This window comes from Drosophila sechellia, chromosome 4 (assembly GCF_004382195.2).
Source record: "Drosophila sechellia strain sech25 chromosome 4, ASM438219v1, whole genome shotgun sequence".
NCBI lineage: Eukaryota > Metazoa > Arthropoda > Insecta > Diptera > Drosophilidae > Drosophila > Drosophila sechellia.
In genome coordinates, this window is record NC_045953.1 from 720,662 (window position 1) to 748,112 (window position 27,451).

Here is a 27,451-nt window from a genome sequence, read left to right on the forward strand (position 1 = left end):
AGATAATAAGCGGATATTCTCTATTTCTGATTTTCTTTTATACCGTTTTATTTTGTTTAAATAATCTATGCTGTATCCGGATATTTATATATTGCCACGAATCTATCTACGAATATATACATATTTGTGTGAACTTAGTATTCGAATGTTCAGGTTTATTTCTCAGCCGGTGACTGCGAACGGCTAAAAATAGACATGCAATACATGAATTTTCGTTTATTCAGTAAAATGTTTTCCATCAACAATATCTATGCTCAATGAAGGAAAGGCGATCGAATTTCCAAATTCCAAAACTTAGTGGGTCGTGTGCAACTCTAAATACGTGTGTATCGTTCTAGTTTATTGTGATTCGGTTTATTTTACAGTTACATTGTTAGGTAACGGAAAAATAGCCAGTCATAGAGTATTTAAATTTAATATATTGGGATCATTTCTAAACCCTATAAAATGTCCTTTAATTTTTAAGTAAAACGTACAATGCCCTGAGCTAATGAGGCCGTTTAAGCGTAAAACCCAAAGAATATTTACTAGTTTGATCATGCTTTAAAACTTACATTGAATAATCTTTACAACATGAAATTTGTATTTGTTTGTCTATTGCCCCAAATGGTATTTTTTTCCATTTCATTTTTTTCTGTTTCATTCAGCTATAGAGTCACAGCCGTTGAAGACGAAGCTTAAGAAAAGCCCTCAGCATGGGGGTGGCTGAAGATTTCGCTCCCAGCTTTGTTAAAAAGCCACAACTGCATCAAGAAGATGATGGCAATCGATTGATATTTGAGTGCCAGCTATTGTCATCTCCGAAACCGGACATTGAATGGTTTCGAAGTGACAATAAAGTAGTAGAAGATGTCCGAACCAAATTCAAAATTCAACCAGTCGGAGAAAATAAATATACGGTTGTATTGGAGCTTGACGATGTAGTTGAAACGGATGCCGGACTTTATAAGGTCAAAGCAAAAAACAAGTCGGGCGAAGTCTCTGCGTCTATTAATTTAAATTTCTCACGTAAGTCGGACGGTTTTAAAAACCATTCCAAATGAATTAGTGTTTCAGAAAAAAGATCGATAAATAGCGAAGAATTCATTTTCGGTTCTATAATGAAACGTTTTGCTCGAACATAATTCATTTATTAGATTGGGTTATGTTTCTATATATATTTGGATTGCCGGTGCAAGTTTCTATGATTGTTGCTTAATATTAATATGAACTTATTATTTGGGATAGTTTCATGCTAAAGTTTTAAATTTGAGAGACAAATTTGGGTAGAAACTGGTGGAGAGGCGATCGTGGGCTATATCGTTTCAGCTGTTTGGATATGTACATATACATATATCAGCGTTGTAAACTTCTGAATGAAATCAATATACTCCGTGTATCTGTAATTTTTAATATGCAATTATTGCAAGCATATACAAGCCTCGACTTGCCAAAACGATCTTTCTATTATATTTAATTTGATGGTTAATGATTCGTTTACAATATTCGATTTTTTTAAATTAATATTCATAACATTTGCGTCTACAAAAATATTAAAATAATTTCAAAATTTTACTCTACCGTTGTAAAAAACTCTAGCTGCTGACGAACCAAAAGAAAAGTAAGCCATTTTTATAGCTTCACTGCTTTATTTTTAAAGAAACATGAGCCTTAACAATGCTATTTTTAATTGATCTTCCATTATATATTAAATGCCTAAAATAACGATATTTAGTTGCATTACGCAAAAATTATTTGAGCAATTAAGCATAGCTGCATGATAATACCGGCAATATAATTTTAGAATTGCTTTGTTATTCTTTATAAACTACTCCTTTTACTAATGGGGGTTTTAAATTCAATACAGATGGTAAGTTTTCACTCCTGGAAAACGAAGGGTAAGTAAAATAATATAAAATATTATGATAATAAATGTCCATAAGAGGGTGGGACTTCTATAGTTTTTTAAATACTCATTTGGGAAACAATAAGTTTGTAAAAAATATGCCAGACTTTCTCAATAATATTGGTATAATATTGGTATACCATAAGCTAATTTGTACATAATAATAATGTCTACTAAACATAAATCGTGTGGTAACTGTGTGGTGAACATTTTTTTGAGTAATGGTTATATTTTTCCCCATTTTATAAAATTTTTTGTTAATTTTTTATTTTATATTACTTTTATGTTGTTGTTGCTTGTAGCACAGGCAATAACACCATTTTTTTAACATTTTTTGTGCAATGTAAAATACTTATCCTAATGCTTGACTTCTTACGATATGATTAATGTAATAAGCTACCAGATAAAAAGATCGCTTCTTGATATATGCGTATGTTGCAGACAAATCGACGGATTCGCGCCGACATTCGCGAAAAAACCCGCCATACGACAGGAAGAAGATGGAAAACGATTATTATTCGAGTGCCGCGTTAACGCTGATCCGATACCCGCCATTATTTGGTTCCATAATGGAGCTGCTGTTAAGGAATCAGAACGGCATAAGGTATACATTCGGCACAAGCTTCGACTTCTCGAAATATTCTTTCTTACGCGACTTCTTTTCTATTCTATTTCTATTTTGTCATTTTTACAGATTACTGTGGACAAAGACGTTCATTCATATTTTGCAACACTTGAAATACTAAATGTAACAGTTGAGGATGCTGGAAAATACAAAGTGAATGCAAAAAACGAATTGGGCGAGAGCAACGCTACAATAAGCCTAAACTTCGACAGTAAGTCTTAATAAGAATGCTTGATATGAACATTAATATCGCATTCGATTTTTATTAACAATCAATATTTACATTTATTGTTTTGCAAGAAAGCCGCAGAAATAACTTAATCATGTTTAATCAACAATGCTTAAAATGTGACAAACTTTGAGATCATTTTATGGGGTATCAATATTTTTTACGTTTTAATATAACCGCAAAACACATACATATGTGATCGTATCGCTATTTTTGAGGAAGTATTTAAAATGTTTGAGTTGTTAAGTGCAAATCAAAATACTGATTTGGTAACTTAAAACTGCCATTGTGAATATATAAAGTCATGTAGGCATGTAAAGGTAATTTAACATATTTAACGCACAGACCTTGTTATTGGAACAGACAGTCATTTTCAAATTGCGCTATATGGATATTTCAACTCTATAGGCGACGAAGCCCCCGTGCCGGAAAGCGCAGAAGGCATTAAGCCAACTTTTACCGAACGCCCGGTAATTCGTCAAAGCGAAGATGGTGGAAATGTAACGTTCGAGTGTAGATGCGTTGGAGATCCCACGCCAACAGTCACATGGTACGAAAATAACTTTATCGATATATTCAGAGAGACTCAAATAAATTCGGATATATCTGGTAGCAAAAAAAAAAAAACAAACAGCATAAGTGACACCTTGTTGTGAATTGAGAAATAAACGGATTCGACTTAAATTAAATTTACTTCACTTCACGTTTCTACAAATACTTTTCTTCATGTGCACAAAGGTCCCATGGCGAGACTGAACTAAACGAATCCAATCGCTACAAAATGTCTTTGACAATGGATCAAAAACTATATCACATTGCGTGTCTTGAGATTGGCAGTGTGGTATCATCTGACCAGGGTGAATATCGCGCGCAAGCGAAAAACAAGCACGGTTCTGGCGTCGCAACCATTAATCTTAATTTCGAAAGCGGCTCGAAAAAGTAAGGCAGCAAAAACGCACTTAGAGATAATAAACAATACCGAAAGTTATACCTTTTCCAACTTAATACAGAATTCCGGATGGAAAGTCGCCGCGCTTTCCAAAAAAACCAACGATCCGCCAAGAAGAAGACTTACTCATCATGGAATGCGTCTTGGAAGCGCATCCGGTTCCGGATATAGTCTGGTATTGCTCAGAAAAGGAAATCTGTAACAATCAAAGAACGAAAATGACTCGCAAGGCAATAACTAAAGACAGCTACATTCTGACTCTGGAAATCCAAAATCCCACCAAAGAAGATGGCGGAAACTATCGTTGTAACGCAATAAATATGTATGGCGAAAGTAATGCAAACATTGCGCTTAACTTTCAAGGTACTACAATTTTTCTTTCCTATATAGTGATTTATATAATTATATTATATAAATGTAAGCCTGAAGGCAGATTCTGTTTTATTAGAGGAAAAATTGAGAAGGGCAATTTGGGACGGCGCACTCTTATTGGGGGGTCCTCATGATGCACCTCGACCATTTTTATATTATATGTGATTCCAAACTTTGTGTAATGTTTATTTAAGTGCATTATTATAATACCCGTTACTCGTAGAGTAAGAACTAGTATACTGAATTCGTTGAAAATTATGAAACAGATGGAAGGAAGCGTTTCCGACCATATGATCAGGAGATCAGCCGTGTCGATCTGGCCATGTCCGTCTGTCTGTAAAAGATAGAATGTTGAGATTAAGCATTCAGCTTCCACAGCGCCCACTCTAACGGGCAAAACTGCCGCGCCCACACATTTGAAAAATATTTCGTTTTTTTTTTTTTCGTTTTATCGTTTGACTTGCCAATTTCTATTGGTATACCAAAAGCACTTTGGCCACTCCCCTCCACACACCTACAAAACGCACAAAACGGTCACGCCCAAAAAAAATTTTCCCATTTTATTTCCCAATATCTATTGATTTCCAAAAAAAATATGAAATTTCGCGCTTGCATTTCGACTATCTGAGTATCTGATAGTTGGCGAACTCGACTATAGCAATCTCTCTTGTTTAACCTTAACATTGATCATTTTATTGAGTTACCCCGTGATCTAAGATACTATACTACTACTATATGAAAATTATCCAGTTTATTTTTTAAAGCAATATAATTTTATTCAAAAGGCAACTAACAACTATACACAGGTATAGAAGTGTCTAGTGTCTTTGGTAAAGCTATAGCTCTTGCAAGTTAATTATTTGGAAAACAAATGTTTTTTCAAAACTTGATCCACTCCTCCAAAACGAATATATCGGAATTCTAGCCATTAAATAGGTCTTCGGATATAGTATCTTGCTTAACGCTTTAATTTTTGAGCAATAATTTAGTGATTTGTTTATAGTAAGCATGCAATTATGTCGGCCGTGGAGGCTTAATTTCTGCCCGATATATAAGCCAACTTTTTCCTACTGCTTTGATTTTGGCCATATCTATCCGCAATACATTTTCAAACCGTGTCTTAAACTAATAGACTTGCTTCCACATTTGTTCTTCGGTTGCTATTCACAGCATTTTCCTCTAATTTGTGTTTTTTTTTGTTTACAAGGTGCGAGCGATGCCAACGGGTTTGCGCCATCTTTTATCGAAAAACCGCGAATTATCCCAAATGAATCCGGCACATTGATCACCATGAAGTGCAAGTGCAAGGCCAAGCCCGAACCCACAGTAACTTGGTACAGGGGTCAAGACTTGGTGGAGAAGAGTAAGAAGATAAAAATTAACACAACAGTTATTGCTGAAGACACGTATGAGCTGACACTTGAAATTAAGGTGAAGTGCAATGTGGATAGCATAACAGCAAACTATAATTTAATTCATTTAATCTCTTTTAGGATCCTGGAGCAACCGATGGTGGAACCTACAGATGCAATGTCAAAAACGAATACGGTGAATCAAACGCAAATCTTAATCTTAACATTGAAGCGGAGCCGGAGCCCGAAGGAGAGGGGCCAACATTCATAGAAAAGCCGCGCATTGTTTCTGAGAACAACGGCAAATTGGTTATAATGGAGTGCAAGGTCAAGGCAGATCCGAAACCAGATGTCATTTGGTTTCGCAACGGAGAAGTCATCAAGGAAAGCAACAAAATTAAGACGTTTATTGAACAGCGCGGCGATCAATACTACATCAAGCTGGAGCTATTAGATCCGCAACTAGAGGATTCCGGCCTTTACAAGTGTAACATAAAGAACACGCTGGGCGAGCTTAATGCAAACCTTACCCTGAATATAGAGAGTGCGTATTTGCCTACCGAAAGCAAACACGTTCATATGAAACTGATTATAATTAATATATTTTTAAATTCCTCTTTTCTCGTTCTCCACCAGTCGTTCCTGTTATAAAGGATAAGCCCAAAATTATAAAGATTATAAAAAAACGTACTGTAGTCATCGAGTGCACAGTAGCATCAAAGTTCGAACCCAAGTGTACCTGGTACAAGGAAACCAGCTCTGTAAAAGAGAGCAAGAGACACGTTTACCTGGTTGAGCAAACAAAGGAAGGAGAGTTCGCCGTTAAACTGGAAATCAACGATGTCGAAGAGAGTGACAAGGGCGCCTACAAGTTGGTGGCCAGTAACGAAAAAGGAGAGGCGGTATCCCAAATTGTCAACCTCGTTGACATTCCAGAGGAAGAGCGAAAGCCGTGCAAACCGGAAATCTCGAGAAAGCTAGCAGATCAGAAGGTCGCGGAGTCGAAGACCTTTGAGCTTATAGTCAGCCTGTCCCAGTCAGACCGCAAGTGTAAGGTTGAGTGGTATAAGGGAAGCACTGTTATACGTGAAACAAAGGATATAACCACCACGTTTGATGGAACAACAGCACGATTAACTTTTAGCTCAGCAAGGACAGAACACACATCAAACTATAAGGTTATTGTGACCAATGAAGTCGGCAAGGACGAATCTTCTTGCAAAATAACTGTAGAAAAGGGTGGCAAAAAGAAGGAAGAGAAGCCGAAAGAAAAGGAGAAGACCAAGAATGAAAAAGAAGTGGAGCAAAAGGTAAATGAAAAACAAAGATAAGTAATTTTAGACATAGTAGAAAACCCGCGTCAGAAGTTAGAGTCTGTATCAGCACAGGAAGTCAGGTTTTCGTTGAAAAAGACAAAAAAGCACTAAAAGTGTCACAATTAGCGATGAATCATTAGGTTCAGAGGTTAACGAGGAAATTTCACAGAATATAACCCAGCAGTCAACTTCAATTTTACAATTATCGGCTAGTAAATAACACGTTTAGCATTGTCAAGCCAATATTTATATTTATCGATGCATTCTTTTGAAAAGCACCATGCGCACCAATTTCACACTAATGAGCGTGTGCAAACACGTTTTTCACATATAGTGTATAATGTTTGTATATTGATCAGGCTTACATGTGCTAACATATAATTGATATTGCATGCCTAGCAAAACAGAAGCAGTTAAGTTTTAGGTACAACTTGTAGGCCAAACCATTAAGATACTTTTTTCAAGTACGTTCCTGCACTTCCTCGGGTGCAATCAATAATTTTATAAAATTTAGAAATGTAGTTTAATAAATCACGTCGTTTTTTAAAACAGCAACCGATAAAAAGTAATTTTTTACCATACAGAGTGAAGTCACTACATATAAATTACCGACATTTAAAAGGAGAATTGCAACGAATACTCCTCTGGACACTTCACAGACAAATTCATCAAAGGATATATTTGGTGTAACATTAAAGCCTATTGGTCCATTTCCTAGTGAAGAGGTTTGCAATTAAATAATTGTTTTCGGTTGCAAAATAAAATTTATAGTATAACTTTCTTTCGAATTTCTCCAAGTCTTTCCGCTAAAATTTTCTTCTTTGACGACACTTTTATATATTTGTTCTGCTACGCACACATGAGTGTTTTTCTTAATCCAGATCATGTGTATTTTAGAGTTAAATAAAAACTGTATACGAATAGTCTGAGTCTTTTAATAATTATATTCTTCTTCTATGTTTTAATCCGTTACTTATCTCTTAAACATCTACTAATTTTCGTTTTGGTCAATAACAATACACTTCAATACACTGCAAAACAAAACACTCACCACACAAAGGAGATGGAAGAAGACAAAAATCCATCCGATCAATCTGTTGCTCAAACAGAAGGGCGAAGTAATGTAGAGCAGATAAATAAGGGCGACCCAGAAGAAGAACTCACCGAAAAGAAAGAAATTCTGGATAAAAAAGACGCGCAGGAAGTAAAAGAAAGTTCGGCTGAACTGCAAGATAGCGCAGGCCATGAACTTCCAGAGCCAAAGAAACCTGACCAATCACACCAAAAGAACTCCGACAAAATGCACAAGTCAGGTCAATCAGAATCCGAGTCTAAGACTAATAAAAATGAATCTACGGCAGAACCTATTAAAACCAATAAACAAGACTCCGGAGAGGTAAAATTTAAAGGCGTATCAGCCTCTCTTCCGCCAAAAACCCCGCTTGTATATTTTGCCAACAACCTAAACTCATTTTTGAACAAGCACTCTAAAATCCACAGCATGTTCCGAGGGTGGTCCACTTTTAAAACATTATACTCCGCTTTTTGATGCATGTACCTACATATGAAGCCTGCAATTGAGGCCTTTGTTGTTTGTATGGCCTTAATGAGCGATTTGGAGTAGTATTACGTTTGTACATTTTCTTAAAAAAATCTGGACCACCCTTAAGTTTTTACTGATTTATTTTGTATTATTTGATGTATACAAAATATAATTAAATAAGAAATGATTAAATATTTTTTAATTTTTTTTTCACAGCAACAAGCAACTGAACAAATTGGCCTCAAAAAAGTTGATCGAAAGGTAAGAAAACCATATTAGAACTGTATTAAAAAGAGAATAAATAACATAGAAAATTGAGTTTACACTTAAGAAATCTTTTTAGAAGTTATATTGTAACAGAAGATCTAGGCAATACACAACATATACCATTTAGTATTTAGTATTAAAGATTTTAATTAATGTGCATTCATATTTTGTTTCTGCCTAGCTCCTTTGGTGTGTCGTTCATCGTTAGCCCTTGTAAACATATCAAAATGTATATTTTTGTAGCTTTTATGACATTTATTCTACATGTACGTAATTTTATAGTTGTATGTTTTCTTGTTGCGTTAGGCAAGTATTGTGTCCGTTAAAGAGGAGATCTCTTCTGACGTTCGCCGCAAATCAACAATTAAAGCTAAAGAGGAAATCACGGTCGATGATAAGAAGGCATCATCTAGAAGATCGTCCCTGGCGGTAAGTCGTTTCATGTCATTTGTTGTTCAGAGTAGCATTAACCGTGGAATATGTCCATTTTGTACTTAACCATAAGGTCGAGGAATCTAACACAGAGTCCCGAAGGTCATCTATCATAGATAAAAAGCCATTGGAGGTAAGTAGCCAAAAAGATACATATATTTAGACTATTCCAAAAGTGTCATGGAAGTTACGTAGACTCAAGACGACAAACCGGATCTTGTCTAACAATGATTTTTAGGGTCATTATATATTAAATCCCTTAAAATCCCAATACATACACATATAAGAAACCATTTCCCCTGAAGCAGGTTGATAATAAACCAATTGACGCTAACAAAAATCCACAACCATTAAAAGAAGAGATTCCCAGGCTAAAACCTGCTGAAAAACGACGAACTTCAAAGGTGAGAGGCTTAAACGAGAACCTGTTTATCTTTCTATTTTCTTCTTTTTTTTAATGTTATGTGTGAATAACTAGTAAATTGTATTAATTTAAAAAATTATTCAAATTTATATTAATTTTTCTATTCGGGCATTTCCGGTTAAAAATAAACCAATGCTTATTTACATTCTCAATCTATACCGTTTTTAATTTAAAACAAACATTTGTATGCCTGTTATTCGGGAATAAATGGATGAATATATAATCGTTATCATAAGCTGTGAGTCACCAATCCATTTCTAGTTTATTTTAATATTTAATACGCTCATTTCAGCGTTCAAAGCACACAATGTTATTGATTTGCTTAATCACAAAGTTTTAATTAAGTCATTAAGTTTAAAGAAGGACGTGTGTATCCTATGTTGTATATTAACCGGATAGCAAAGGCAGTCGACAATTGATGTTACCACTTTAAACATGTTGTATGAGGGGGCGTTTTCAAATCCTAATTAATTATTATTAATTATTATTCCCGTCTGTCCGTTTTTAAGAACTTATAGATCTATGACACTCTTTTTTTTTGCATATCATCATTTGTTTTCCCAATTTATACCGCTTCGGCAAAAACATTTATTTTTCTTGGCAATTTCTGTGGATAATTTAATAAAATTTGAGAGTTCTATCTGAGTACGGGGTTCTGATAGTCGAAGTACTCGAGTACAGCGGCCTCTCTTGTTTTGTTTGTATGTAAGTCTATTCGTCTAGTTTCTGTACGTGCTTATATGCCTGTTCCCAACACTTGTTTATTTGTTACTGTGTCTATCCATTCAATGTGCGGTATAGGTCTTAGAGGAGCCAAAGCCTGACGAAGGTCTGCCAAAGCTGCGAAAGGCATCGATCGCCCAAGTTAAAGAGGAGGCAAAGCCTGCGGCGCCCAAACTTAAGGCCAAAGCAAAAGCAAAACCGAAATACGAAGAGCTACCAGAAATTCCGGACTATGAACGTCCGCAGCTTGAAAAGTATGAAAAATCCGATTTTACACCATCCGACTTTGCTCGTGATCTGGAAATACCAAACAAGATGGAAAAACCCATAATAGACAGCGGAAAGAAAGAACCTGCGGTTCTTGCACAGAAAAATGGAATTCCCAAAGTATGTTTTGTTTTTTCTCTTTGTGCTTAGTATGAACATAAAAGTTGAAAAGCCTATTAACTGACAACATACCCGTATACAGAAGACGGACATTATTGAACAGTACGCAGAGGAACCTAAGGGCTTGAAAGTCGGCAAAGGTAAACAACCTGATGAAGGTGACGGTCGGGATGGCGCTGTGCTCAAACCAGTCATCATTGAGCCCGAGGTAATTATATATTGTATTTGTAAAATATTTAACCATATACGCTGCAAAGGATTAAACGCACGAAACCTTATTATATTTTTTATTTATTATTTTTGTTTTAATTGTTTCCCCCACACCAAACCAATATTTTTTGCAACAATTTTCAGAAGGAAATATTGGATCTCGGAAGTAAAGAACATAGTGAGGTAAGTTAAGTACAAAAACAGAATGATCACACAGAAAGGATATGTGCATAATTTATATCGGAAACTATATTTTATGAGAAATGTTTCCATTTTGCGTAGTATAGTTCCCTTATCCGTACTAATTGTAAAAACCCCTTGGCAAATGCATATAGCACGGCAACAAACCAACTGTACTAGACATTATAAAGCAGCGACGTCGATCCTCTATCAGAAATCTGATGACTAAGGAACCAATTCAAAATGAATCATTCCTTGGGGTAGTTTTAAAGCCCGTGATAAAGGATGCAAGAGAGCAAGCTGCTCCCCAGCAAGCTATACAATTAACAAAGGTAACAGCTTTGAGAACCTCCTTGCGAAAAATGCTCTTCTGTTATGTATCTATTTAATGGACTACAAACTTTCAATCTTTGGGTAATTCTACGCCCCATTTTTCACTGAAAATGGCTCACTCTCTGTTTTAGTCTGTCTCTGTATCTTTCCCTTTCAATTTCTGTCTCTCTCTCTCTCTTTCCTTATCTGTGACTTTTTTGTACTACTACAATAAATGTATACAATCATCCTATAACCCCTATAAAATCCATCCACCGAAGGCAAATGCAACGGAGCAGTTCTCTCCCACAAAGGCAGTCAAGGCACAAGTGGCTGACTTGAAGAAGCCTGAAACTTTAGCAACCCTTGAGGATAACTATGAGCGGCCCGTTTTAGAAAAATATGATCCTTTTAGCATTGATAAGACCAAATCAGAGAAACTCACACCATCCATTATCACACCGGACACTAAAGGTCCCGAAGTAATGTTGCCTGTGCAAGAAACCAAGGTAAGCACTTACAATACCCATTAACCAGTCCTATCCGCTGAGTGTATGCGCATTGAACATTTCCGTCTGTATGAATTTTTGTGTGCATGTAAATGCTTTTGAACACACAAATAGTGTATAAAACTAATACCAATACGCAGTTTAGTTAGAATGTAACATATGTTTCCATATGTTTAATATGTGAAATATATACATAATTATTATTATACATATATTATATATACCTAGTATATAAATAGCTTATAAAATATATGTAAAAAGAAATGTTGTTATTTAATGTGTTGAAATATCTGTTGTCATAAATATGCAACAGTCGCTCATAATCCGTTTAATGTCTGTCTGTTTTTGTCGCTGCGTATTCGCTTCGTTAAAAATAAATTTAGATTTAATTTTTAATAAACTGCGCTCTTTCGACATCTCCTTCAAAGCGGTCCAATCGCTTTGTAATTAAAATGTCAGCCTTCAATTTTACAATTATGGTGGGTATTTTATTAGATTCACAGTTACACACTCTATTAATGTACAAACAACCCACACGTTGTTATAAAATGACCGAAATGGCTGCTTAATGAGTTGAGTTTACTCCGCTGACGGCTTATTAGAATAAAAAGAGCCTTCTTCCATACTCTGAACTAATAATTTGTATATTGCTTTCAACAGGAGGAGAAACAAAAGGTCCCTAAAATGCAACCACCTGCTCCAGGTGACCCACCCAAGATCGAAGTGATTCGGGAGAAGCGACCATCACTGGCACCAGAGCCCCCAAGTCGCCGCGGATCTCTTATACCCCCAGCTGATACTGGTCGACGACCATCTCTGATCATCAATGACGAGGTAAGTAGTGGAGACAAGTTCGCATCGCCTATTCTCTTTGGGATCATAGGAGAAATTGCACCTATTAAAAAAGTAGTTGTAAAAAAGATTCGTCAAAAGTTTATTTTGAGTTATATGCAATAAGAATTTGGGGAAATAGTTTCATAATAAGTAAAATAGGAAAGAAAAATTAGATATCTTGCCATTCAGGCTTAAAAAACCATTATGTATTTATAATAATTAAAGCAAATCCCATTTATATCTTCAAAAATTAATGTTATTTCTAACATAGTTTTCTTATAAACTTCAAACTAATTTTTTGTATTCAAATATTTTTTTAAATTCGTAGTTTGTTAGAAATATTAAGAACGACAAATGTTTGGTTAAAAACTACTCAAATGTGGCACGTCATGCATTCAAAGTAAACACGTTTAAAAGAAGACATTTGAACGTGGCGCAATTAATTTTTTTTTTTTCAAACTTTTTATATGTATGCATGCATTTACACGCGTATATTCATATCAATATAACACATTTTGTGTCCTTTTATTCATGACGCTTCAATAAAATTGTCGAAAAGCTGTTCATTTGAAAAGGAAACGAATGTGTGTATTATTAATTAAAAATATTCAATCCTAAGCTTTGGAATACTTTTACACTTATGCTTAGTGGGTACCCATAACTATTTTTTAAGTAGCTTAGTTGTCTTAATTATACAGGAGAGAAATGTATTAAATGTTATTGCTTCTTTGTCAATTACCTATGGCAATCTCGCATTAAGTGTTGCCCTGAGAAAAAGTAAATTACTGCAATGTACCTAATAAATATACGTATTTCCTGTGTTCCCTTTTATGTACCTACCATATATGCAAAACGCCCTTCAAACTAAACAACAACCCGCCTCGAAAACCAACAATCTGTCAATACTACTTCATTTTTATAACAAACCAACAAAAAATGTTCTTAAAATCTCAACAACAAAACATTAAATACTCCAACGCACACCCTTTGCATTCAACAACACCATTTGTACACCCACTCCGCAAATCCTCCACCAATCAACAACGAAAAACAGAAGAAACTCCGTCCTGGGGAAGTAATGGACACGCGGGTAAGAAATCTAATTACTTTTGGTTTCATTTGAAGTTTTTCAGTCTACTAAGAATATCCGTAAGCAGAATTTATTCTAGAGCAAAACAGTTAGCTTGCAAAGGCACTTGGGCTAATCAATTTCGAAATTGGTGCGTACCGCTTTGTTGGCTCAAGAAGAATAGCAGAGTTGTCTGGTACATATGTATATATGAAAAACATCTAAAAATGACATAAAATCAAATAGATCAAAAATAGTCTGCAAGAGCCCAGATATACGTGAAACTATTATTAGTTATTTTTTTGTTGACAAACGAAACCTAAAAATATATCGAACGAGCGGCTGAACATTCTGCTAGGATTAAAAATACATTATTTCTTCTCAGATACAGTTGATTGCTTTAAGATATCTAACCATGACTGCCAAAGAGTACATAATTATAATCGTGGCCTTTGTGCAACGGAAATTCACAAGTGTTGCGATATACATACTTCGTATAAGAAAGATTCCATATATTTTCGAAATATTTCGTAATTTTGTTCTGATTCCATTTCAATGAATGGTGGCCTCTCGAAAACGTAGTTTTGATTCGAATCGGTAATTTCAACATCAAAACCTTATGCTCAAATAAATTATTGCCAGTGCTCAGACAATACCTAGTTCTCTATACGCCAGAAACACAGATTCGGAATAACATAAGCATTCGATTCGGTATAATGTAACGATAAGTATTTATTCAAAATAGCAACTTTATTTTGTTAGTACGTGAACTAAAAAATAGATAAATACTCTAACAATGAAATCAACATCAAGTACACAATCTTTTCAAGTTATACTGTCCCGAAAAGCTTTCAAATACCAAACCAAACAAAGCCAATATCTATACAGACTGATCAACAAATTACCTTACTTACAAGTTTTAATTATATGACGTATGCTATGCTAGTGTCAAACGCATTGTTCAGCATTATAATACGATTCAATAATATTACAGTTATTGAGGCCAGGCGAGGTCGGTGAAGGACAGGTGAGAGTTAGCTGCACACGGTTGTTACATAATTCGTTTTGTAGTAGAACTTTTCTATAACTTGGTGATTTGCAGTCCATCTCAAGACAAGAGAGCAAAGAGCCAAATCCCGGAGATAGTATTCCTTTGACTTGAAACACATATTAAAATACACTATTCATATTTAATGCCAAGCTCTAACATATTTACCTGTAGAAGTGCAAGGGGTTTAATAACTTGACTACCGAAACTTAAAGAAGAATAATTTATATTTTTCAAAGCCATTCACTAATCTCTTTGCACCCAATATCGTTTACTGCAATTATACATAAATACTTGTTTCAAATTTATGAACTTGCCTTATTCTTGATCGCTGTAGTACTAAGCCAGCATGAATACATTAAATTTTACATAATAAGAAAACCTTTCCCAAAAAAGGAACTATAACATTTTCGCGACTTGGCATAATATATCAGACCTTGGAAATAAATCTAATCCACTAACCAATACTCTCGAAAGCCTTGTTAAGAAATCAGGTCATAACGGTAGCGTACAAATTAATTGAGAATAGAACCACACATTACATAATTTTTACAACAAAATTAAGACCAAGGGAAAAGTCGAATGACCTAACTGTTTTCTAACTTTCTACTTTTTTTTTGAAAACGTTAGCAAAAGCAACAACGACCTGGAGAAATGGGAGACACGAAACAGGTCTTTGAAATTTTAGTCGAGTTTTTCGTTCATTTCTGCTATTACCTAGTGTTCGCTTGCCTTTTATTGATTATGAAAATGATTCAAAGTTATATTATATAAAATAGTAGGAGGATGTAAATATGTAACAATAGGAGCAACTATGTAAATACCCATATATTTAATTCAATCGCATTCAAAAATGATGTAGAAATATGAAAATTGATTTCGGAGATTTATTTTTATAGATTTTGGTTTTCCATATGGGAACATATGGAAGCTATGCAGAAAGTACGGTATGCTGACTATTGTAGAACTTAAATATTTTTTTGCGGGTAGTACATTTTTCCCAGCTGTCAAGCGACTAGGTTTCTTCAGCTTTTTTTTTTAATTGGTAATAGGATCAAACGAATTTTTTTTTGAGATAATTGGAAGAAGTTTAAAAATTATTGTGTATGAAAAAAGTTAAGTCCACTTATCTTAAAAAATCTAAAACAATAGCTTAGGGGTATATCACATTAACATATTTTATTAATAGGAAAATAATAAAGATAATAAATATGATTTACCAATTCGAGTAAAAAAAATTGTTGTTCGGCTGTAAGATATATTTAATGAGAAGCTTCGAGTTTTGGATAAAAAAGGTGATAATAAGTTTAATTGGGCAAGTAGAAGAATGATTATATGATTATATTTTATAACGGTAAAGCTTTTAAGCCTCCAACGATCCACTTGATCTTACGTGTATATTTCGATTTAGAATTATATTCTTAACCCATATAACTGACTTTAGCGGCTTATTGTTAGGCTGATCAATAAAATACTTTCCATCCTTTTGTATTTAATTTAAAAGGAGGTTTTTTGTGTTTACGCCATTGCGACTTACATTTGACGTACAGCTACATAGTACTTAGAACGCTGCATCTTTGTACTTAGTATTATTTGAACTTTAGAATATAGAATATAGATCGATACAAAACTTATAGTTTTAAACTTTAAATTATAAACGGAATTGTATATTATGGTTCTTGAAGAAACAGTTTGATTTTTAGTTTTGTGATGGTCTGGAAATTTAGTTCTATTAACAGAATTCATTCATAAATATGTCTAACCTTCAACACAGAATTTGATTGTAGTATTCATTAAACGGTACTTTGAAAGTTATTATACATTATTAGCGGAATTTACTTCTATTAACTAAATTCATTCATAAATATGTCTAACCTTCAACACATAGAATTTGATTGTAGTATTCATTAAATGGTACTTTAAAAGTTTTTATACATTATTAGCGGAATGCCTTTAAGTTTTAATTTTTAAAAATTATTTTGTCTTTACTTTTGAATATTAACAACGGATAGATACTTCTTATTCAGGCCTTTTCCGATCCAAAAAAAAAAACACCGAATGGCTGGTGTTACATTATTATACCCGTTACTCGTTGAATAAAGGGGTTTAAAACATTAGTTGAAATGTATGTAACAGGCAGAAGAAAGGCGTTACTTTAAAAAGTGATCTAGTCATGCCTGTCCGTCTATCCGAATGAGCTTAAGATGAAACAAGCGACAACTATTTTACAAAACTATTCGCTTTTTTCCCTTTTTTACTTTTCTTGCCAATTTCTATCTACATGCTCCCAACATTGTGCAATTTCTTCATGGCACACCTTGTAGCTGAGTAACGGGTATAGTTCGGCCGTCGACAAAACTCGACTAAGACTTTCTCTCTTCATTTTCCTCGGAACATGCCTGATTATTGTTTAAGCCTCATTATTTTTGATGATGTAATACATCTTGAATGATTATTAGGCGTTTCAGTTATTAATGTGCTTAATATATGTTTATCTGTTTATATTTTCCCTGTTTTTATCGCCAACTGTGTCAATGTATACGTTTGTGGTCTATAGCGGCGTAGACCGTCGATTGATGTACGTCGTCCAAGCGTACAAGATCTAGAAGATCTTATCAACAAGCCATCCACACCCTTACGCGATGTCGGCGATGGCGGTCCTCCTTCTATCGTTGATGTCCAAGAGTCTTACTCTGTTGTGGAAGGTATGTATGTGTGCTAAAGAAATAATTTTTTCAATACGAAATAACATACTTTTTCCAGGTATGTACCAAGTATCATAAATAACCCCATTGTAATACGTAAATCAGTTAAAGCAACTGCGTTGGTTTTATTTTCCTTTAAGCACATACATATATGTTATATCGTATATCTAACTGAGTTGTAGTTGTTAACATGAGCATGCCTTGTACTTGTTTTCTAGACTCGACTGCTTACCTCACTGTCGGCGTCGAAGGTAGTCCAGCGCCTACGTTCAAGTTCTACAAGGGAGTTAGCGAGATTCTTGAGGGCGGTCGGTTTAAGTTTCTCACAGATGGGCAAACAAACACAATTACCTTGTGTATGCGTAAGTGCAAGCCCAATGATGAGAGCAAGTACAAGATAGTTGTTTCCAACATTCACGGCGAGGATTCAGCCGAAATGCAACTCTATGTATCTGATTCAAGTGGCATGGACTTCCGTGCCATGCTCAAAAAACGTCGTTATCAAAAATGGGACAAAGACGAACAGGACCCCAATTGGGGCGACCTTAAAGAAACGGAAAAGCCGTTGCCGGCCCTTAAAAAAGTTGAAAGGGTAAGAACTAAGTTATTCGCTTTTATCAGACTTGCTGATGACAGGGTGGAATTCTCTATAATTTGTTGGCACTTTGATTCAGTTCAGCTTAAAAGCTTGACTACATTTTTATTGAATTCGTGAATTTCGTTCTTAGCGTAGCCCTATACATATTTTAAAACAATGTAAACTGCATTAATCAACAAGGCATCAAAGTGTTTGCCTCAGCTTATGTTTCATTTAGATACATCCAATGAATCCAAATTGTAAATCGCACCCGTATCGGTAAAATTTTATTTCTTTTAACGAATTTTTAGACAGGTTAAGGTTTTAAAACTTTATAAAGAAATATTTTTCAATAAACATTTTCGATTGATATACCTGAAATTTAGGGTCCAGGATCGCGTAGACCATCTTTGGCAGAGCTGATTCCCGATTGGCCGACATTACATCCATTTCGGCGTGAGGAGGTGCGCTCCCTCTCTCTCTCTCTCTCTCTCTCTATAATAATTTATTACCGAATTAATACTCAGTATTATTGCCTATACTTTTCAGTAGTGTAAGCGACTATTGAATTTTGGTAATTTTGTACAGCTACTGTTCGGATATCAAATTATTTTACAGCCAATTTTGACTCATGATCTCGAATTAACTCACGAAAAGGTTTTCTACAATTATTAAGTAATTATTTTGAATTATAATTGTTTGAATTTTGTTATCTGTTTCTTAAGCTATGTGTCATTTCACAAAGAGTTTTCCACTCAAAAACATCGCACATACGGCTAAATGTTTTTACCTGCATAAATTATAAGCGAAGTTTATGCAAAAAAAGCTTGACATAAAAGTACCGACAAAATAACAAATGAGCATACCAGATATACTCAAGAATACACAAAAAAAATTTCCCAATATTATGAATGATAACTCATATGATATAGGTATACATACTTTGAAAAAGTAACCCTAACCATATAAATCAGCCTAAATGGTCGTTTTACCATTTAATAATAATTTTTTGAAAAATCAAAATAATGTGAGTTATTATAGAATATTCTGGATGTTTATGTTTGCGTATGGTCTAATTATATTATATATATGTGTGTAAGCCCTTTTGTGAAAGTAACAAAGGCAATGCAATTTTTGACAAAAATGACAAAGTTGGAAGTACATTATTCATAGCTAACCGTATTAAAAAAAAGACAATAAGCTTGTAGTTTAAATTCGATATACGATAAATAACAATAACGAGAATACTTATAAACTCAAAAGCGACTATTGGTTAATACCAATGAAAGTGGTTTCTTGTTTCAAAATATTTTATTAAATAAATAAAAAATGGGCACGATTCTATCAGCTTGATAATCCAATAATTTAATTTACAATTTCGCATTATCATAATCTTCAAGCGTGTTACCGGCAGACAGACTATTAAGTCAAGAACTTTCAACGCAGAAAATAAATAAATTAAATTTCTATATATGTAAGATGTGATGTTACTTTACCAGTATTTTAATTACCGATAACCTAGAAAAAATCGAGGGCACGACCATAATTTCAGTATGTCCGACCGCTAGTCTGTACCTTCAGTTGACCAAGGCGATTTTTATGTGCACTTTGAAACAAATAAGTTGACTTTGACTTATGCTAAAAGATTATGTGTTACGTATGTATGTATGTACGAGTATATTTTGTTTAAATATTAATACGTGTCAAAGAAAGCAAAAAAAAAACTTTGATTTTTGGGCTCGAATCTATAATAATTAGAAATTAAACAAAAGTAACCTATCTTATCAAAATACATCACACATATAAATGATTTTGTAATATATATTTAATTACATCCATCTATATGTGAGAACTATCTTGGTAAGATTATATTTAAAATAATAAGAAATACATTTAGTAATCGTATATCAAATTTACACACCTTTACCCATTTTTGACAACGTATCAACTTAAAATATGTGAGCACAGAAGGTTGAGTCGTTCCTCAGTCCACTTATCGATCAATTTGCAAAAGAGGGAAAGGACAAAAAGGTTGTTTTTGAAGCCAGATTCAGCAAGCCCAATTGCAAGCCCAAGTGGCTGTTTCGAAAAGACGTAAGTTCCCCAATACAGCTCAATTTACTAAGAGCTTTTAAAGAAGACTTTTTCGCATTTCTAATACTTAATTAATTATAGGAGGTGTTTACCGGCAGTAAATTTAAATTTAAACAAGAAAATGATACTTATCAGTTGATTATTACGACACCGAAAGTCGAGGACACCGGCAAGTACACCATTGAAATCGGCGGTGTTTCCAGTACAGCATTTTTGAATGTCGAAGAAGCCGATCCCACCTACACTTTTACGAAACCCCTTAAAAAGAAACTTGAGGGATTCACTCAGCATGAGACCACTCTTGAGTGCTCCGTCAGTAGCAGTATGGCTAATGTGCATTGGTTTAAGGATAACACCAAGTTGGAGTCCGATGATCCTCGCTACCTTATCTCTAAAGATATAAACGGTAACCTCAAACTTATTATTAAGGATTCTGTGCTCGATGATGCGGGGCTCTACAGATGTCAACTGGATAAGCAACCTGATAAGACCGAGTGTAACCTTAAGGTCACGGAGTACCCCTACAAGTTCGTCAAGGTTCTAAAATCACAACAGTGTATTGAGAAAGACACAGTGACGCTCGCATGCGAAATCGACGATGCTATGGGTGAAGTGAAGTGGTTCCGTAACGGCGAAGAAATCAAGCCCGATAAACGTATTCAAGTTGTAAAAGATGGTCGAAAGCGAAAGCTAGTCATTAAGGACTGCAAGGTTACCGATGCCGGCCAATTCAAATGTACAACGAATGCCGACACCACAGAGTCGGAAATTGTCATTAACTGTAAGTTTGTCTCTTCTTATGATGCAATCAGTGTAACGAGTACTAGAATACTAGTTGCCTTTTTTGGCATAAAATAAAGTATCTAAGCTAGCGAGATAAATTTGTTTAGTAACAATTATAAAAATCGATTTATTTATAGATTTTAATTTACAAATAATAATAATTTACAAATATCTAGTTTGATTTTATGCCAAAATAATGAAAATGGACCGGTAATAAATTTTTTATACTTTTAATAACATAATGTCGGTGGTATTCCCTGTTTAAATATATTTTTATAGACCAAAACCGCTTTAACAAAAAACTCAAGGATACTGAAGCTGTTGAGAGAGAAAAATTGGTTCTGGACATCGAGCTTCAGGATCAAACGGCACCATGCGACTGGAAATTTAACGGAGAGCCCATAGTACCAAGTGAAAGTATTGAAATCAAGAACATAGGTGGCGGCAAGCATCAACTCATATTTAACAGCCTGGATATGTCTAATGAGGGCGAAATAACTTGCGAGTCTGGCCAGCTAAGTTCGAAATGCAAGCTTTCTATTCGCAAGGGAGAAAGTAGACCAAACATAGACTGTCCTGATAAATTTGCTGGTCCTATCAGTGCCCCTGTGCTTCTAGAAGTGCCATTTAAAGGTAAAAAAAAACAAAACAAAAAACCGAACATTCCAAAGAAAAGAAGTTCTATTGTCTTAAGAATTATTTAAAAAAAGTAGGTGAAAAATATAATTACATTTTAATGTACCAATATTAATAGTAACTCGTATTCTATATTTTGAAATTTGTCCGTATCACAACTTATAAGTTTACAATGAAAAATATTTTGTTAAAGATGTATTTCGAAATCGATCGGTTCGCATCAAAAGTAATTTATGATATTAACTACCATGACTTGTCAAACTGTGCCGGTACTTCCAAACAATTTATTGGTTCACAGATATATCAAGTGGTTGATTTTTTATTCCGTATTTTGGTCTCTTTTTATAATCCGAAAATATTTGTCATGGGTGATTAAGGTATCAGACGTCTTCGTTCAATCATACACACCACAACTTCTTTTTTTATGTTCCCTTCCATGCGCAACAAATTTTTTAAACCTTGTTTATTTAGTTTCCGGTACAAAGCAAACACCAGTAGAGGCCAAACTATTCAAGGACGGAAAGCCATTGCCCGTGAAGGATGTGGAGGTTGCAGTTACCGATGACAAAGTCACATTTAAAATAAAAAAGCCGTCAAGAGATTTATCTGGGCCATATCAAATAAAAATATCCAATGGACAAGGGGAAGATACCAAAGATGTACAGATTATTTGTCAAGATGTTCCACAGCCCCCTCAGGATGTGGACATTACAGACGTCTATCAAACATCCTGTGTAGTAAGCTTCAATCCCCCGTCTGACGATGGTGGTACTCCTATAACCAAATATGTGATCGAACGGCAGGACTTAAGCAAAAAACATGGTTGGGAGTCTGTCGCTGAGGTTATACCTAGTGAACCGTGTCTAAAAAAAATTGATGACTTAATCCCAAAAAAGCAGTACAGATTCCGCATTCGTGCTGTCAACGCAATCGGCCAATCAGATCCAGCCACATTCAAAAATACCATTCTTGCAAAAGACCCATGGGATGAGCCTGGAAAGCCGAAGGCAGTCGATCTTACCGACTGGGATAAAGACCATGCAGATCTGAAGTGGGACGCCCCCGAGACTGATGGCGGGGATCCTATAACTGCATATATTGTGGAATACAAAGAAAAGTTCTCTAACGACTGGGTTGCCGGCAAGGAAGTTGACGGCGATGCTAGAACTGCTACTGTTGACGGTCTAAAAGAGGGGCAACAGTATGAATTCCGAGTCCGTGCTGTTAATAGGGCAGGCCCAGGTGAACCCAGCGACAAGACTAAATCCATTATTGCAAAATGCCGTTTTGTTAAGCCCTTCATTGTTGGAGAAGGTCTTAAAAATGTGACCGTTAAAAAGGGACAAACTATTCGGTTCGACATTAAATATGATGGTGAGCCAGAGCCAGCAGCTACATGGGTAAAGGGAACAGACAATTTAAAGTTTGACAACCAGCGCATTAGCTTAGATCAGTTGGAAAGGAACTCATCCATTACTATCAAAAAATCAGTGCGCAAGGACACAGGCAAATACAAATTAGTACTGTCGAATAGCTCAGGGACAATCGAGTCCGAGGCTCAAGTTGTGGTTCTTGACAGGCCACTTGCTCCTGGAGGACCATTTGAGCCGGAAGAGATTCGCGCCAGCCATATAAAAATGAAATGGAATCGTCCAGAGGATGACGGTGGTTGTGAAATTAGTGGATATGCTTTGGAGCGCATGGACGAAGAGACGGGCCGCTGGATTCCAGCTGGAGAAGTGGGTCCGAATGAGACTTCATTCGATTTTAAGGGACTAACGCCAAATAAGAAATACAAGTTTCGCGTGAAGGCCATTAATAAAGAGGGCGAGTCAGAGCCACTTGAGACATTCGACGCAATCGTGGCAAGAAATCCATACGATCCTCCAAGTCCACCCAGCCAGCCAATTATCGATGATTACGATAACAAGAGTGTCCTTTTGAAATGGAAGCGTCCTCCGTCAGATGGCGGACGCCCAATTACCCATTATATCGTTGAAATAAAAGACAAATTCGCACCTTCCTGGAGTGAGGTGGCAAGGACTGATGATCCCAACCCTGAATGTAACGTAGAGGGCCTTAAGGAAAAAATGGTGTACCAATTCCGAGTTAGAGCCGTTAACAAGGCAGGCCCCTCCGAGCCCTCCCAACCCACTGACAATCACTTGTGCAAACACAAAAATCGTAAGTATTCACATTATCAGGTCAGTCCAGATATAAACCTGCTTTGGCTTAACATTTAAACACATTTGGCAAACAATATTAAGATTAATTAACTAATATTGCTTTCAGATATTTAAATAATACATATATGTGTTGGGATATATTTTTGCTTTACATACCAAATGCCTACATAGCTTTTCAAACACAGCACAATCAACCATGTCGAACCATCCATTTTTGATTCGTTGGACGTAGAGAATCAGTAGTCTTCACAAGTCGTGGATTTTATTTTCCGAATTTATACCCGTTACTCGTTACTTGAAAAGTACGTAGCAGGTATACAACGTTTTTGACCATATAGGATATATATATTCCTGATCATGATCACTCTGTCCGTATAAACGTCTTGATCTTAGGAACTATGTAAGCTAGAAAGTTTGAGATTTGTTGAGTTTATTAGAATCATGCATATTCCAGAGACGCAGACGCATCGCAAGTTTGCTTCCAAATATTGCCACACTTTTGAAAAATGTTTTGTCCTTTGACCACCCGTCAATGCCCACAAGCCGCACGCAATTTTGAAAAAAATGTTTAATTTATTTTTCATTTTATTATTGATATTTCATCGATTAGGCAAATAAATTTTGAAATTTCTCGTTGGCTCTTCAACCAGGTAACCAGCTGCAAACGTCATCTGATAGTCTCGTTTAAACTTTGATACTCTTAATGTTCTTATTAGTTTTAAATAGCTTACCAAAAAACTTTTTGCTACGAACACAAACCGCCCAAAACTGCCCCGCCCATACTTTTGGTAATCCTTTAAGTGTTTCTCTTTTTATTCCCCAATATCTATCGATATGCCAAAATAAGGAATTTCGCGATAGCTGAGTGCCAGATATCTGATATTCGGGGAACTGGACCATTGTATCTTGTTTTATTCTGAATTAAATGTATTTAGTATTATTTTTAAATAATCTTTTCTTTTTGCTCTACTGAGAGACGACATTATGTTTCATTCAACGGTACACAATTTCCATGATCGTGGATGCTCGAGATATATTATAAAAGACTTTAATATAGCATATTTTAATTTTATGCATGAATCATTTTGATTTACATCAGCGCTGACAATCGGAAATTGCTTAGAAAATCTCGCATCAGCTTAACTGCCAACGCACTTACTGTGTATGTACTGCAAGACGCTTGATCCCCAAAGAAAAAATATAATGTTTTCATTTATTCATGTCATTTATTCAACTTTTAGTTAAGCCGCAAATAGATCGGTCTACTTTTAAACGAGTAACAATAAAGAGCGGCCGAACTCACAAATGGTCGGTTGATGTCCTTGGGGAACCAATACCAGAGCTACATTGGAGCTGGCGGGATGATATTCCATTAACCAACGGAGACAGAATAAAGATAGAAAATATCGACTATCATACTGATTTTAGCATTACAAATGTTTTGCGTAAGGATAGTGGCTTTTATACTTTAAAAGCAGAGAACCGCAATGGCATTGACCGCGAGACCGTGGAATTAGTTGTTCTAGGAAAACCAAGTTCGCCAAAAGGACCCCTTGCTGTAAGCGATGTAACTGCAAATGGATGCAAACTTCAATGGAAGAAGCCTGAAGATGATGGTGGAGTGCCAATAAAGGAATATGTTGTTGAAAAAATGGACACAGCAACTGGAAAATGGGTCCGAGTTGGAAGATCTCCTGGTGAAAAAGAGCCCCCTAGCTTTGACGTTACTGGCTTAAATCTGGGATCAGAGTACATGTTCCGTGTTTCTGCTGTTAACGAGGAAGGAGAGTCGGAACCTCTTACTACTTTGGTAGGGGTCGTGGCTAAAGATCCATTTGATGAGCCAAACAAACCTGGAACTCCAGAAGTTACTGACTATGATAATCAAAGTGTAAGCTTAAAATGGGCTGCACCTAACAATGACGGAGGAGCCCCAATTCAAAAGTACATAATAGAAAAAAAGAATAAAAATAAGACAGAATGGGAAAAAGCTCTAGAAATACCGGGAGACCAACTGGAAGCCACAGTTGCCGGACTTCAAGAATATGGAGAATATCAATTTCGCGTAATAGCAGTAAACAAAGCCGGACTTTCCCCTCCATCAGATTCTAGTGTTCCCCAAATAGTGAAGTACAAAAAATGTAAGTCTTAAACCCTTATGCGTTTGCAAGCCCTTCACCGGTACTTATATATTTACTAGATTATTTTAATGTAACAAGTAGAAGGAAGAGTTATATCGTTACAAAGAATTATTATATTCTTACACCATAAGGATATAGTCCTGTTCGCCTGTGAATTATATCAGCATGAAAATTATAATTGTGCTCGCTAAATTTATTGTCGCCTAGTTTCTAAAAGTTTAATTAAACCAGAATTCCCACACCTACCCAAACTCCCAAAACTGCAACACCCACACTTTTGCAAAATGTTTTTAATTTTCACATTTTTTCTTATTTTATCTCTCTCGATATCCCAGAAAAAATGTGCAATTTCGCGTTCGTATTTCCACTACCTGAGTACGGCTATCTAAAAATCTTGTTTAAACAGCTTTTTAATAAAATAATAATAATTTATTTTTTATAATTCTCCTTCCTATCGATGTACCAAATGTAAATATCTAGCGAGACACCAAAAATTGTCAAAATCACTCCAATATTTTGGATTCCTAGTTTTAGAAGTATTTAATAAGACGTTAATTAGATTATGATAAATTATTAGAGAGTAATAATCAATATATAACTGCTAGGTGACTTTATCGAGTTGCAGCACAGGACTAGAGCGTTATCTATTGTTTTTCTTTCTGTTTTACAGTGAAGCCCCGTATTGACCGATCTAACCTAAAGCCGTTGCTCATTCGAGCCGGCAAGCCAATAAAGTACGATGTTAATGTTCGTGGTGAACCTGCACCCGTAATAACGTGGTATCAAAATGATAAAGAGCTCAAGCCAGAAGAACTTCCTAGCAGTAGCGAAATCAAGAACATCCCATATAATACTAAGATTTCAATCATTGAAACTGTTCGTAAACATACTGGAATATACAAGATAAAGGCTGTTAATGAACACGGACAGGATGAAGCCACAGTTGAGGTTAATATTCTAGCTCCCCCAAGCAAGCCAAGGGGTCCCTTGGATGTTAAAGATGTTACTAAAGACAGCTGTAAGCTCAAATGGAAAAAACCAGAAGATGATGGAGGAAAACCCATTTCAGCCTATCAGGTTGAAAAGTTTGATAAAAAACAAGGTCGTTGGGTCCCTCTTGGTCGAACGTCTGCCAATGATACCGAATTTGATGTAAAGGGCCTCCAGGAAGGCCATGAATATCAGTTTCGCGTCAAGGCAATTAATGAAGAGGGGGAATCCGATCCCCTGGACTCCGATGATAGCATCATAGCTAAAAATCCCTATGATGCTGCTAGTAAGCCAGGTACACCTAACATTGGTGATTATAATGAGCATATGGTAAAATTGAAGTGGGAAGCACCCAGGTCTGACGGAGGCGCCCCAATATCAGGTTACGTCATTGAAAAAAAAGATAAGTTCTCTCCTATTTGGGATGAAATCCTCAGCACCAATGTAAGTATTGCGAGTTATATTCAGCTTTTATTTTTTATAAGATATTTATCAAAGCAATTCCATTAAAAAAATTTATTTTTGAAGACATCCGTTCCCGAAGCAACCGTTGAAGGTCTTGTTGAAGGCAATATCTACCAGTTTCGAGTTCGGGCAGTTAATAAGGCCGGTCTCAGCGACCCGAGTGATGCAACAGAGCCTCATTTGGCTAAGCCAAGAAATCGTAAGATTG

General features: G+C 35.5%; 1 protein-coding gene across 8 annotated transcripts in view; it reads left to right on the forward strand.

The window, feature by feature from the left end:
* LOC6619481 (twitchin) overlaps positions 1–27,451 on the forward strand; it is a 49,868-nt gene that overhangs the window by 629 nt on the left and 21,788 nt on the right. For 2 of the 8 annotated variants that reach the window (XM_032724064.1, XM_032724065.1), the window contains exons 2-34: positions 648–1,008; positions 1,847–1,877; positions 2,327–2,489; positions 2,580–2,721; positions 3,148–3,289; positions 3,478–3,678; positions 3,750–4,051; positions 5,268–5,491; positions 5,554–5,956; positions 6,049–6,722; positions 7,789–8,124; positions 8,488–8,532; positions 8,845–8,967; positions 9,044–9,103; positions 9,276–9,374; positions 10,196–10,504; positions 10,587–10,712; positions 10,859–10,897; positions 11,050–11,226; positions 11,488–11,715; positions 12,376–12,549; positions 13,604–13,639; positions 14,613–14,645; positions 15,297–15,338; positions 17,224–17,371; positions 17,590–17,963; positions 19,917–20,042; positions 20,124–20,823; positions 21,105–21,458; positions 21,933–23,645; positions 24,889–25,788; positions 26,459–27,222; positions 27,307–27,442. In XM_032724064.1, the coding sequence (XP_032579955.1) occupies positions 696–1,008; positions 1,847–1,877; positions 2,327–2,489; positions 2,580–2,721; positions 3,148–3,289; positions 3,478–3,678; positions 3,750–4,051; positions 5,268–5,491; positions 5,554–5,956; positions 6,049–6,722; positions 7,789–8,124; positions 8,488–8,532; positions 8,845–8,967; positions 9,044–9,103; positions 9,276–9,374; positions 10,196–10,504; positions 10,587–10,712; positions 10,859–10,897; positions 11,050–11,226; positions 11,488–11,715; positions 12,376–12,549; positions 13,604–13,639; positions 14,613–14,645; positions 15,297–15,338; positions 17,224–17,371; positions 17,590–17,963; positions 19,917–20,042; positions 20,124–20,823; positions 21,105–21,458; positions 21,933–23,645; positions 24,889–25,788; positions 26,459–27,222; positions 27,307–27,442 (9,637 nt within the window). In that variant the 5' untranslated portion in view covers positions 648–695. Of the gene's footprint in view, positions 1–647; positions 1,009–1,578; positions 1,601–1,846; positions 1,878–2,326; positions 2,490–2,579; positions 2,722–3,147; positions 3,290–3,477; positions 3,679–3,749; positions 4,052–5,267; positions 5,492–5,553; positions 5,957–6,048; positions 6,723–7,788; positions 8,125–8,487; positions 8,533–8,844; positions 8,968–9,043; positions 9,104–9,275; positions 9,375–10,195; positions 10,505–10,586; positions 10,713–10,858; positions 10,898–11,049; positions 11,227–11,487; positions 11,716–12,375; positions 12,550–13,603; positions 13,640–14,612; positions 14,646–15,296; positions 15,339–17,223; positions 17,372–17,589; positions 17,964–19,916; positions 20,043–20,123; positions 20,824–21,104; positions 21,459–21,932; positions 23,646–24,888; positions 25,789–26,458; positions 27,223–27,306; positions 27,443–27,451 lie in introns of all 8 variants that reach the window. The other 6 variants (XM_002043660.2, XM_032724069.1, XM_032724066.1 and 3 more) reach the window with 6 other exon arrangements.